The 13,145-nt window shown below is 37.1% G+C and overlaps 1 protein-coding gene across 10 annotated transcripts in view; it reads left to right on the forward strand.

The window, feature by feature from the left end:
• The window catches only part of SLC10A7 (solute carrier family 10 member 7), a 153,935-nt gene that overhangs the window by 11,146 nt on the left and 129,644 nt on the right, over positions 1-13,145 (forward strand). For all 10 annotated transcript variants that reach the window (XR_011738864.1, XM_071808016.1, XM_071808017.1 and 7 more), the window contains one exon: positions 2,500-2,575. Coding sequence is in view for 9 of the 10 variants with exons in the window: in XM_071808012.1 (XP_071664113.1) it covers positions 2,500-2,575 (76 nt within the window). In the remaining variant the exon portion in view is untranslated. The remainder of the gene's footprint in view (positions 1-2,499; positions 2,576-13,145) is intronic.

The raw sequence follows: 13,145 nt of genomic DNA on the forward strand, positions 1-13,145 counted from the left end.
ATAAATACTGCTGTTCGGGACACTCTCAGAGTAGCAGCCGTTGTGTGGCTCTGTAGGCATCCACTGCAAAGGGAGCCTGATGGGAGCTGTTCCTTCAATGCTGTGCAGATGCAGAAGAGACTGAGCTCCATCTCGATTCTAGGATCATACATTTTAAAGCAGGTACTTGCTTATCCCTATATGGGTATGTGAGAGGAGAGTGAGGAGCAGATGTGAGAAACTGCCTGTTCCTTTAATGTTCTATGTAATCAGAGATTCATCCTAATGCCACACAGCTGTAGTTTTTATATCCTGGAAACACTGAAGTACCCTAATGAAAACGGGGGAACGAAACAGGCTTTGGCAAAGCTACTTCCTCATCATACATGTTTAGCACAGCTTGTAGTGGGAACTGTTTGATAGTCCTAACAAAGACCTGGAAAAATATGACTTCTGACCCTACTTCAGTTGCCTGTAATGTGTCGGTAGAACAGGTATTATTCTTATTGGCATTCAGCAAGTGTTTGAACCCCTGATATTTGTGGTTATAGCGTGGCCTGAACTGGTAGAACGTTTCAGGTGGTTGTTATCTATAGTACTCTGTTTGTTATTAAAGGAATTTGTTTGTATATTGGTAGTGTTATGTATAGTTGATACAAAGCAAGAAATAAAAGTTGACAAGTGTGTGTTTCAATACACCTGATTAAAAGTATTTGCATTTAGTGTGTGTGCCAGGCTTTTTTGTAGATTACTATTTTTCCTAGGGTAAGTATTTAAAACCATAACTTGATAATGATTTTTATTTTTTTGAATTTCAAATTTATTATTTTAAATTTGAGAGGGTTCACAGAGTTTGTGTTATTCAGCCTTTCTCATACAGTGTGGAAAATCCCTGACAGCTGAGATGAATGCATTTGCACACATTTCATACCTCTCTGGATAACTTTGAACTTAATCTACCCCTTATTAGTGCAGGTGATAAGTTCCAGGAACTCACTGTGAAGAGACTACGTAGAAGAGAGAAAACAATATCAAAACTGATGTGGGGGATGGCCATCAGAATTGCCATGTGTTTGTCTGCTGTGTATTTTCGTATATATTTCCAAACTTTCCATGCCATTTCTTTTTCCTGTATTTATTTTCAATACGAGCTTATCCTCCTATGTGCTGACAACTCTCTGCTTCCATAGCTTACTTCACTATCAGCTGAAGGTACTACATACTTCCAAGGTGGTGCTTGCTGCTTTGTGATTGGATTTATATAATGCTTACACCGGTTGCCTCTTTCCTTTTTCCACAGTGTCTGTCGCTGACAAACTGGATACTTTTGTCACTTACTTGTTTCTTTTTGTTTCTTTTATTGAAGCTTTTTGTATACTTGCAGCATATCGATTGTGCTACAATATGCTCCCTGTTGTTTGGCTGTAATATTTCTGTTTACTATAGCTTTTTGATACTGCATTTCTCAGGGACAGACTAACAGATTTATGAGTATGAAGTAGTTCACCACTAGTAGTTAATTGTTCTGAATAAGAATACTCTCTCAGACTCTAATGCTTGAAAAAATATGTCGATGCCATGCTTTTGGGGGTCTCACAGAGTATTTTATTTCATGCCTTACTGTTCCTTCTGAGTCAACACAGCTTTTATTCAGAAGGCCTATTTTACTTAGTTTAGTTTCACAAGTTTAATTGTAATCTGTTATGGTATGCTCTTGTTGGTTTTAAATACACATTTAATACAACTAATTTATTGTAATAACCACTTTTTGTGGACTGTCTTTAAAAAAAAAAAGCAAGCTTGTAGTTTTTTTCATACTTTGCAACAGCATTTGCTTTATACAATGATAATCGCTGCACAGACAATGGAAAAAATGACAGGTAATAATGTTTTTAGACTTCTAAAAGGCAGGAGAAAGCTTTCGATAATTTTAACAGGAATAATGAAACATTTGATGGCCTTTTAATGTTCAGGAAACAAAAAGCTTAATTGTGAGGGTTTGGGTTTTTTTGGGGGGGTGGGCTAGAGCTTGATGAAAAACAATGTATAGTGGGAATCTGTAACAGCATGATTCTTCTTGCTCTTCTACTTCACAGTAAACACTGAACAGCTTTTTCAAGAAAATAGGAGTTTACATCCTTATTTTATTTTTTTCCAAATAGCTACAGTTATCTCAAAACACAGTACAAACTTTATTACATCAGGACACATGATACAGTTATCTTGGTGACAGATGTGTAGATATCTTTGTGAATGGTAAATTCAGTACTACATCTGGGGAAATGGAGTCACAGAGAGATTAAGTGCTCAGGTTTTTAGATGATGACACAACTCTTCACTGTGGTGATTGGTAAGAGATAGCACAGAAATCCTGCCAGCTGGTACAGGACTGTAACTAATACAAACTCATTGGGTTGCACAGGTGATCAGATGGTTGTTTCTACTCAGCTATTTGGTGTTTTAGGTTGCACAGTGTTTGTATCATCTGAGGAATCTAACGTTGCTTTCTGTTGTTTTCAGCTTGCAGACAGTAGGCTGCATGCCTCCTCCTGTGTCTTCTGCAGTAATTTTAACCAAAGCTGTTGGTGGAAATGAGGTGAGTTTTCATTTTGTTCTTGAATGCTTTTTTTAAACAGAAGTTCAAACAAATATTTATTTGTGATGGAGTTGTGGCAAAACACTGACTACAATGTGATGCTATTGTGGTTTGTAAAAACTTCTAGAATTAAAACTTGGGTTTTGTATTGGTTTCAAACAAGGGACATAGTCTGCTGGCATTGCTCAAACTGAAAGAAGCTCAGTTTTCTGAGGTGATAGAAGGGTTTCTGATAGAATTTTGTTAGGAAATTTCTGCTTGTTGCTGCACTGGAATTCTTAACTGTATGATGTTTGTATGCTGTATACTAGTTATTGCATAGACCATTAGCTTTGTGGTGAAAAACTACCCTTGCAGCAGTTGTTTGGATGGTGTTTAGTATTGAAAAGCCCTATAGTATGAGTCCTTGAAGCTGCAAACATAGCAAGTGAGATGATGGTGTCACAAAAATAAATTTAAATCTTATATGAGACTGCATGAAATGAAAATTTCTGGAGCATGGAGTCTGTTGCTGCTGATGTAGTATAAAGTTCTCCTCAGGAAATGGCAGAATTGAAGTTTTTTGTGCAAACTCTGGTCATGTTATACCTCTGCCTTAAAATGGCATGTTCTGATGTCATTTCATACTCTTTCTTTATCCACAAAACATTTGCTATTTTCAGGAAGACCAAGTAGACAGCATTTGGGGGGAAATTAATCCAGGAGTGCTAATTAATGAGGTTGTTTCCTTTAGATCTGCTTCCTCATAACTGCCAAAGATGGGTGAGACCCAACAGGTGAGGAAGGAAGACAGTAACAGTAAAAAGAGATGGGTTTTAGAGCTAAGGCTGTTCTGGAGGGTTAGAACCAAATCTTGATTCAGCCCTAGAGCTTCTGTGTGAGATTGGGTAAATCACTCCAACCACATTTTTAAAATATGGCCATTAGTTGTGTACTTCTCATTTTCTGAGTTCAGACTCTTGGGACCGATTAATGTCAGCTTTGAAAACACATGATAGCACTGAAATAGATTGACGTTGTACTTGGTACTGACAAAGTGCTGTTTAATTGCTGTATCCTCTGAAGAGAGACCCCAAGCATCTCAAGTCAAGCATCTCCAATTATGGGCAATCCTGATGCACACTACTGTCTCTCAGTTTGCTACCTGAAAACAGGGATCATAAAACTGTCTGATGGACGTGCTGTGGAGTAATTAGTATAAGGAAATAATTTGGGTACATAATAGTGAGCAACAGAGAAATGAGAAGTTTTTTAGTTAGAATTCTAGATGTAGGTGCTGTAAATTCTACAGAGATGCCACATAGTGAACAGTGAGAATGAAATGAAGTACTGAATGAACATTCATCCAGTGTTAGCACTATCTGTCCTATCCTTAGAACAAGCAAAAAAATCCTCTGGAAAAAAAGAAGGTGTGATTGGTTTGTTGAAGGCAAATACCATAGAGCATTTGTGTGCAGGGGAGAGAGAGAGAGAGAGGTTTTAGTTTCTTGACTGCTAGAGTTCACTTTTATATGGTAGTATTCTTCTGGAGTAGTGGAGGTGTGTGTGTTTCAGACCAGCTGAAAAATGGAAATTTTCTATCGTGTGAGGCTTGTATAAATAATTGTGTAAGTGACTGACAAAGTAAGCTTGAACCTCTAGGTCTTCTGTACCAAACTGGTGTTGATGTAATGTAAAAATCCATACTTTGATAGTGTTTTTTACAGATAGTGGCTGATAGCAGAGATGGAGTGAATCAAGAATTGGGTCTTGGGAACTGAGTGTTCTCAGTCAGGCTCTAGGAAGATATGCAAAAGAGGAACGCTCTTTCAACATGGTCAGTGTAGAAGAAGTGTGTGGCAAGTTTATTGTCAAACTTGAGCAAGTTTTCAATGCAAACATATTTTTGGAATCTGATGCTTTTCTGTCATTCACACTATTGCTATTTTTTCTCCTGAAGAACAACAAATCACATCCCTCATGCTAGAGTAGAATACCCTCTCATCTCTCCTCATGAAATTTAGTCTAAGCTGTCATTAATATATTCAGAGTTCTGTTATGAGCAGAACAATGTACTTTTCCCCATTTTAATTTTAAATCTGGTACATGAAGAAGAATTTAAACCTGGGAGTCAAATGGAAATATAAGAGACTGTACTGTGAGAGCATTTGTTCATAACAGTGCTGCTTAAACTGCTTTTTCCTCATCAAGCATGTATCCCTTACCTAGAGAAATTGATTTGTCTGAGGGTGTATCTACACTGCATAATGCAATATGAAGATAAATGGGCTTGCTCAGAAGCAATATAGTGAAGGAGCTCCCCATGAACTAATTATTCTGAGAAGTGGCCTGCTGCTGTATCGTACGGGCACACCCTGAATGAGTGGTCTGAAGGCCTCTTTGGATTTTTTGAAACACAGCACAAGAGAGCTGTGGGAGTTGACTGTGTTATGACAGTATAGAGTGGCTTAGGTTTTCTTTATCTAAGTAGAAGTGACTATTGAGTGTCAATTTGAACTTGGGTTATTCCCAAAGAAATGCTGGGCACTATGGTAGAAGTAATACTCAAGTGGGGCTGAGGAGACGTGGCTTCTATTTTTAGCGCTATCATTAACCTCTTGGGTAAAACAGAGTGGGATGTCATGTCGCTGGGGTTAGCAGTAATGGATAATGGCTACTTCGTGAAGTGTTTGAACATCAGTGCTGAAAAGCCTTATGTAAGAGCTAGGTTTTGCTATTCTGTGACATGGTGGTTAAGTATTTGGTCAAGTGCTTAGAAAGAGAGTCTATGTCTTTAAAAGCTACTTGGATGGGGGATTTTGCTGCCTGTCAAACAGAAAATTTGATTGTGAGATGATAAAAGGGAGATATTTTTGTTAATCTTAAAAGGATTTTTGTTTTTGATACATGCCTGAGGGCACAAAATAAAATGTTCTGGTTTTGTTGTCTAAGGAAGATGGGGTCACTAAAGCTGATCTAAGAATTCCAATTAAACTGTGTTCATCATTGAAAAAGTTAATGTTGTGGGATTGTAAGTACAAACCTAAGTAAACTAAGAATCTAAAATGACAAATAATAAACTGTCAGGGTTTAATAGCAACTACACAATCTACTAGTGTTTGTTTTCCTGATGTTTCAAACACATGGTGTCTAAAAAAAAAAATGTATCTAATCTTTAAGTCCTCTTGATATGTGTATAAGAACACAACAGCAGAACAGTTATTCAACTGTGCAAATGTAAAATTGTCTGAAGGAAAAATAAGTCTCTTCTTCCTATACGTGATTTGATCACCAACCCTGTGATCTATACTGCTTTCAAATCTCTGGTCTTAGCAGCTGGTAGGCATGCCTTCCAAACTCTGCCACCTTAGCCATTTGTATTACTTTGCAGTATGCCTGGTAGATCAGCAGGCGGGAGCTGATTTTGGTGGTTGGTGCATTCCAGAGGAAATAAATCTTTATCAGAAGCCCTTTGTCAGCAGTAGCCTTCCCGTAATAAGGGAAAACAATCAAGCCAGTTAGCACCTTTGCCTGCTGTAGCTGGGGTGTTACCATGGGGAGAAACATTATATTTGGAAACCAAAAGACTTCCAAGCCTTTTGTTGTTTGAGGGTGAAAATTAAAATCTTCAGTTAGCTCTGATGTGTGATTGATTAAGTGGCTTGTTTTTGGGAACTGGAAAGAGCCTATTTCAGAAGTCATAGGGGTTTTAGGAGGGAAAAGATCTTTGTAGCTTTGTAAGAAAGAAATGGAAAGACAGCAAAGAGATCATCAGCCTGAAAACCAGTAGCAGATTTTATAGGTGTACTGGAATTTTTTCTGTAATCAATGGATGAGAAATCCAGAGTTGCTATTAGCAGAGTGGAAGAACAAAAGAATCTAGCTGCAAAGAAAATAATGGAGTAACTAGTTTACATTCAGTACTGCTTGTTACATGAGACTTAAGACAGACTTTTCAAATCTCATTTCCTTGCATATCACCATTGATAGCAAAGGCAGCAGCAGGGGAGTTTAGTTGTTCAAGGCAGTGTTTCTGTAGCACTTCAGAGTAACTTGTGTACTACTAGTGATATTGGTACCACATTTTGAAAATGTCTGGTATACAGAATTGTAAGATGTTTGCCTGTGATTGTTGAAAAAATACATGGTTGAGATAAAAATTTTGTCTGAAGATCTGCCTGTGTAATCCAGACTATTGGGGTGCTAGTATCATTCTCTGGAGAGAAATGTTGGTAGTTGAGGGGTGTAAGTGTTGAGGAGGGAAACTCTCTCTGCTTTCTGAAAATCTTGGCTTTTGGAGGAGAGGAGGATGATTAATGGCTATTCTTTGTTCTGGTGGAAGTAGCTGTTCTTGCTGTGATGAGCAGAAATATAACTTGTCTAGTAGGGCTACAAATTTACACCTGTTGACTCTTGGACTCATTTTTAGGTTTCTTCAACTCCTCTCCCTGGTTTCTGTATGATGTGTGGTTTGTTCTTTCAGCTCTTTCAACTCTTGTTTCTTGTCTCTGTTTCTCCTTCTTCACCCTGATTTTTCCATCCTTCCTCTTGTAAGCCCTTCCTATATGATTAATTAATTCTGCAAATTACTTTCTAAACCTATTCCTAGCTTTTGTTGCAAATACATTTAGGTTGTTAGCAAAGCCAGTTTCAAGCACTGAATTTGGTTTGATGCATATGAGGCCCTGTATGGACAAAGAAATGTTCATATGTACACTGGCAAAAAATAAGGAGGGAACACCATGAGAAATCAAAATCTCATTTTTTATTTGGTGATATTTTCTCAATTACTTAGTTGTTTCTATCATCAGTAAGACTTAGAAAGTATTTTGGTTTGTGAAGAGAACACTTCATTTAGTTAAAAAATCAGAATGAAAAACTGAAGGCCTCACTTTTGTTCTTTACTCTTGTTGAGCCATGAAGGGTCACAATTTTAATGACGTTATAGCATCTGACAGCACTGAAGGCTTTTTGTGTCACTTGTGTGAAAAAGTCTTGTAGTTTTTTGATGAAATTATAAAACCTTATTTCTTTAAAAGTCTACTTCTATCCATCTATTTCTACAAGAGAGACAAATGTCAGCATTTCAGGGTGCTGTAAAGACAAACTTATTCAAAGCTTGGAGATCCTTACACAGAAATGCTGTAGAGATGCTAGGTATTACTACAAAGTATTCAGACAGCAAATGTAATACTTTCCTTAAGAATCAAAGTGATGAAGAAAAGAGGTTGAAAATTAGATCTATAAGTCTATTATCAGTTTGGGAGAAAAAACAATTTGTGATGACTTTTATGGTAGCTTAATGACACATTTTTTAAAAGAGGAACATAACAGGCAATGGCTGTGATGGAATTGTACCAATAAATCGTGGCAGACAGTTCATTTTATTGAACAACACTTTGGCTATTGTGCTGTCTCATACACAGCAAAACCATTGAGGGTTGGGTGGTTGGTTGGTTTGTTTTTCAGTTAAGCTGTAGCTTGTACAAAATGTCTTAATCAGGCTGAAGTTTTATTTTTTTTGCAAGTTTCATATGGATCTGCTATGTCTTTTGTAAAACAAAGTGTTGCATATGCAAGACGAGATTTTTAAATATAAAATAATAGACTGTAATGAAGAAACCTACACAGCTATTTATGAAATTAGACAAGGTAAGGCAAGAGTTCTAGTATTGACTTTTAGATTTGCTTTTTGAAGCGGAGGTAGAACATAAACCCAAATATAAATTTGCAAGAACAATAGCTATCATTTCTGGAAACGAATCAAGGGATCATAGTAACATTTTGCCAACAAATCATATGCAATAGTTTTAAGTGATTTTTTTTTTTTAAATAAAGAGGTTATGAGTTTTTACTGAGAAATAAACACTGGAAAATTCCTTTGTTTGTGAGTGGTGGGTTTTTTAAAGTAAAAACAGAAAAGTGAACCGTAACGCTACTGTGAAATCACAGGAAAATATTGATTTCTCTAAAAATATCTAAAGTTCTTTGAACTGTGTATACATGTACATTAACCTTAAAAAATAGAATGAATAAAAAGAAGTACAAGGTCTAATGGTTCATGATTCATACACTGCTACACTAGTGTATCAGGAGTGTTTGCCCTTGGAAAGTAACACATGAATGTTATGAAACAAAGTAGTTTATCATCTTCAAATAAACTGTATGTGTCATGATGTATAGTTGTCTTGTGTGATATAGTGTTTTCTTCTATACATGTAAGTCAGAATTTACAGTAGTGTTATCTAAAATTTGATTTCCAAATTGCACTTAATATTTTTTAGGTTTTGTTTATGAAAGGGTAAGTAATTTTGTTCTATTATTTTAAAATTTGATACTGTAAAAGGAAAAAACCTATAATGATTATTTTTAAAAAAAATTATTTCCTAAGTAATAAATTTTGTCTGTCCACACAGATTAAATAGTTCTAGATGAAAATGTAATTCTGCCATTAGATACTACACTGAACTCTCTGGGAAATGTATGTGGGTGTCAAAGGACAAATTTAGGGAAAATGTCTGTACTTCACATGTACGAATATAAAGAATTAACTGTGTCAGTATAAGCCTTGTATGTACATAGGAGCTGTTGTGCTATTAAATTCACCCACTATATTCTAGTATTACAGTCTAATTTTTAATGTATCCTAAGAGTTTTCTTTTATCATTACTGTGCTTTGAGCAGATGGTTTTTATTGAACTATTTATTGACACTTGAGGTTTTTTCCTTCTCTGAGTGGTGAGTGCATTTTTATATCCATCAATACGTAGGAGTAGCCCAAATTATTACTTACAATATGAATTTCATCACTATAATGTGTCTCAGTCACGCAGGTCCATTAGATATCTCTAGAGTTCCTCATCTTCTGAAGTCTTCTATAACCCAAAGCAATTGTGGAATCTTCAGGGTTTTTCCCTGCTCTCGCTGTTCTCCTTTAATTTAGCACTAGTAGGTCTAATACAGATCCACTATGAAAACTGTTCAGAATGGAAGGGATTTTCAAAAGCATTCAGCTCTACTCTTTATCCACTGGAAGCAAATTCAAGCCAGCAGTGAGGCTTCTGAAATTCCCATATTCATGCACCTCCTCTCAAAACACCTGACTTCAGTTTATACAAAGTTTCAGATTTTCCTGATGCCTTTGCAAAGCAGCTGATTTACTACCCTAAGGTGTCAGTGGTTGAGTGAGATTTGCCATAAAAGATTTGTTTTTGGCCCTGAGTTCCAATACGTATAACTTGGGTTCTTTCATGTGGCTCATATAGCGTCCAGTGGAAAAAGCCCCTTTCCTATACTCCTGGGAGCCTGAGAGATTTTTTTTTTTTTTTTTTCCACATTGTCATGTTTTTCTGGGATTGTGTTTTATGTCTCCAGACTGTGGGTATAAACCCAATAGATCTCCATTCTCTCCCCTCCTCACCAGTCACTGTGAGGGCCCTGTCTCTGACCCTGTGCAAGTTTGAAAAAAAAAAAAAAAAAACACCTCTGTCTCACTGAGCTGATAAATTAAGGGTGAGATGATAGGCAGAGACTGTGTGGAAGAGATTAGGGAAACGCAAAAAATATATCGAATCTCTTAACTGCACAACTTTTGATGTACTGTAAGATATATGACACTGAAGTTGCAACCTGTGCATGTTCAGCCTTCCCAAATCAGGGGTGCTTGTAGCAGCTCTGCCATAATCTAGGAAGTTGTAAAATCGCCTGTTTTAATTCTACTCAGCTCCTTGGGCTGTGGCTGGAAAGTGCCTGGAATCATCACAGCTGTGTGCTTTTCCAACTATGTTTGCCCGACTGTCCTTCATGAGACTTTGTAAGTGTTTTCAGAGGCTTTGCTGTCACTGTTCTACAGTGCTTGACTGGGGAGATGAGTATTTTTGTCTGCTATGGGACACTCAGTGACCCTGAAAGCTGTTTGTGGCATAAAGAAGCCAGGACAGTCGAGTCGTCTTGCTTTCATGCTTGACAAAAATGACCTTTTAAAGCAAGGTGGTTTTGTATTTGTCCTGGTCTGCAGGTTAATTCAGTGCAAAATTATATTGTGCAAGAGCTTCCTTTATTTAGCGGGGAGTACTGTATGCATTGCCTATGCAAAGCAAGCATTTTTAATTGTTCGAACATATCAATAATACTTCTGTTAAAATATTTGCAGAGAGTGGGGTCTACAGTTTCTGTACGCTCTGATGTTTAATTCTTAAGGCTGTTTGAAAGAGAGATTGAAGATATTTTACTAGCAAGGGAGGTATGTTACTTGTTCTCCCCCAGTCTTTGAAAGGAAAGGCTATCTTTTGGAGAGCAGTGAAGACTGGAGATATTATTCTGACGGTGACAGCTTCAAAAAGTTACAGCTGATTTGTTTGCAGTGGAATGTTTCATGCAGACTTAATTCTACTGAATGCCTGCACGGTGCCAGCATTCACAATGGAAGGGTCTTTTTCTAATGACTTTCTTTTGGCACAGCAGTGCAGTTGTTTCCTGGCACTGACACCCAGTCCCATGCTGGGTTCTGGTTCTGCTGTCCCTTACCTGTTAGTTTACAAAGTAAACACTCATTTAATATTAATTTTAATAGTGTTTATAGTGTTTAATCATTGCATGTGTTAGGATTGATGTTAAATCACTGATAACAGCAGAACAGAAACTATTCAGCTTTGTCTGCTTGTAGGTGGTTTATTTTCTACCATGAACAATAAAGATGGTTCCTTTGATGTCTCTGCATGTATTCACCTCTCTCTGTGGACCTGGACCCTATTGCATGAAAAGATACTACTGTAAATGGCTTAGCATGGCTGTTAGTAGCCCCAGTATGGTGACTGGGAATTAAAACATGTATTTATAAAACTAGCAAAAGCTAATATGCAACAATACTGATTGTTAAAAATGGCATTAATTCAGTATTTCTTTATAAAAAGAACATATGGAATGATAACATATAGAGTGTGACTAACATTGTGAAATCTGAAAAATACCTTTTACATATGATATACCTTTAACATTTGCAGCTCATTGCAGATAAACTGCAATCAAACAGGTCTGTTGAGAAGACAAAATGCCCTGTAGGAATATCTTCAGTGGATTTAGTCAAGGATAGCATTACTGTTCCTGAAATGTGCAAGTTCTGAACACTGGTGTGTAAAGAGATAATGTTACATTGTTTCTCCTTTTTGTTTGTTAAAATCCAAGTTTCAGAGTATTTCACTTGGGAAAGTTTCTATTTCTGTCCAAGCACAATTTTTTTTAATATGCGTATCTTTGCTTAATGGTTAATAATAATATAGAGGGAGGTAAGTAATCAAGCTTGCAAAATCAATATTTTTACAAGTAATTTTCTTTAACTCCCTTTTTGTGTGTGCAAGATTAATTCTTGACTTGTAGAAATCATAGCTGTAAAACATGAAACAGGATTTTCAGTTAAATTACTATATCTTCATATTTCGCAACTTTTCAAGGAAATGAACTTTATTTTACTATCCATTTTTCATCATTGTGATGATGAAAGAACATAATGAAGGTTTTTATCTGTCTTCTAAATTGTTTGTCAAATGCTTATATTCAATACATGTTAACAAAGTATCTTTCATTCTATGAGGAAAACTTCATCTGTGTGAAGAGAGGGAACATATTTTTAGATTCCTTTATTTATATAAAAAGAAACATGCACAAATTAGTTTAAGATGTTTTTATAGATCTCTTGTGAGAAGACAGAGTATTTTAGGAGTGTTTCCAGTTTATATTTTTCTGTTAAACTGATTTTTTCATTTGTTAGAGCATTTGACAGAAGAAGTGGAGAGCAGTACAGCAGCGCACTTTCTTTTATTGCAAAGCATTGTTTAGACTCTAGTTTCTGGAAAATATTAGCCCTGTTATGAAGTCTGAAAACAGCAAGCTGCTGGTAAACTGTTTCTGGACATGCTGAAGAAAAGCCACATGCCTCCTGGGAAGCCTTTTTCAGACAAGCAGTGCCCACAACCGGGTGCTTTCTGGCTCAGCTAGGATTTTTGCAGGTGTTCTCTTGTGGATGTGGCCTTTTCTGTCTGAAATCCGCTACTTCTGCTGACACTTGTCAATTAACAAAGATGGATGGAAACAAACGCCATTTGAGTACCAGTAGCATAGCTTGAACTCTTGTACTCGCGTGGGAAGCCCCTGTGAGAAGATGGTAGCGTTTAGGAAATTTTGAGGGGCAGGAGACTGACAAAGGAGCATTAGTGCATTCACTCTAACATAGGTGCCCTGAAGGCACAACAGCCCCTGCTTATTCATCTGTGTGATGGAGGAGAGGATGTTTTACCATTAAATACAATCTTTGCCAAACCGTTCGGTACCTCATGGTATATATCCCCATCACAAGCCATGTTTCTGGACCGTTTATTTCTCTAGCATTTTGTGTCCGCTTGCCACCCTCAGCCTGAGCTCTCAAGGTCTGTACTGTCTTCCCCTGAATCCTACCCTGCTTGAGGTCCTCCTGCACATCCCCAGGGATGTAGGACTGTGTGAGGCAGAGGCCAAGTGTTGGTATTTTCTCCAGGTAGGAAGCTGTAAGATGAGGAAATGGCCTCAAGGTGCACCAGGGGAGGTTTAGATTGGATAT

This window comes from Patagioenas fasciata, chromosome 4 (genome assembly GCF_037038585.1).
Source record: "Patagioenas fasciata isolate bPatFas1 chromosome 4, bPatFas1.hap1, whole genome shotgun sequence".
In the NCBI taxonomy this organism is placed as follows: domain Eukaryota; kingdom Metazoa; phylum Chordata; class Aves; order Columbiformes; family Columbidae; genus Patagioenas; species Patagioenas fasciata.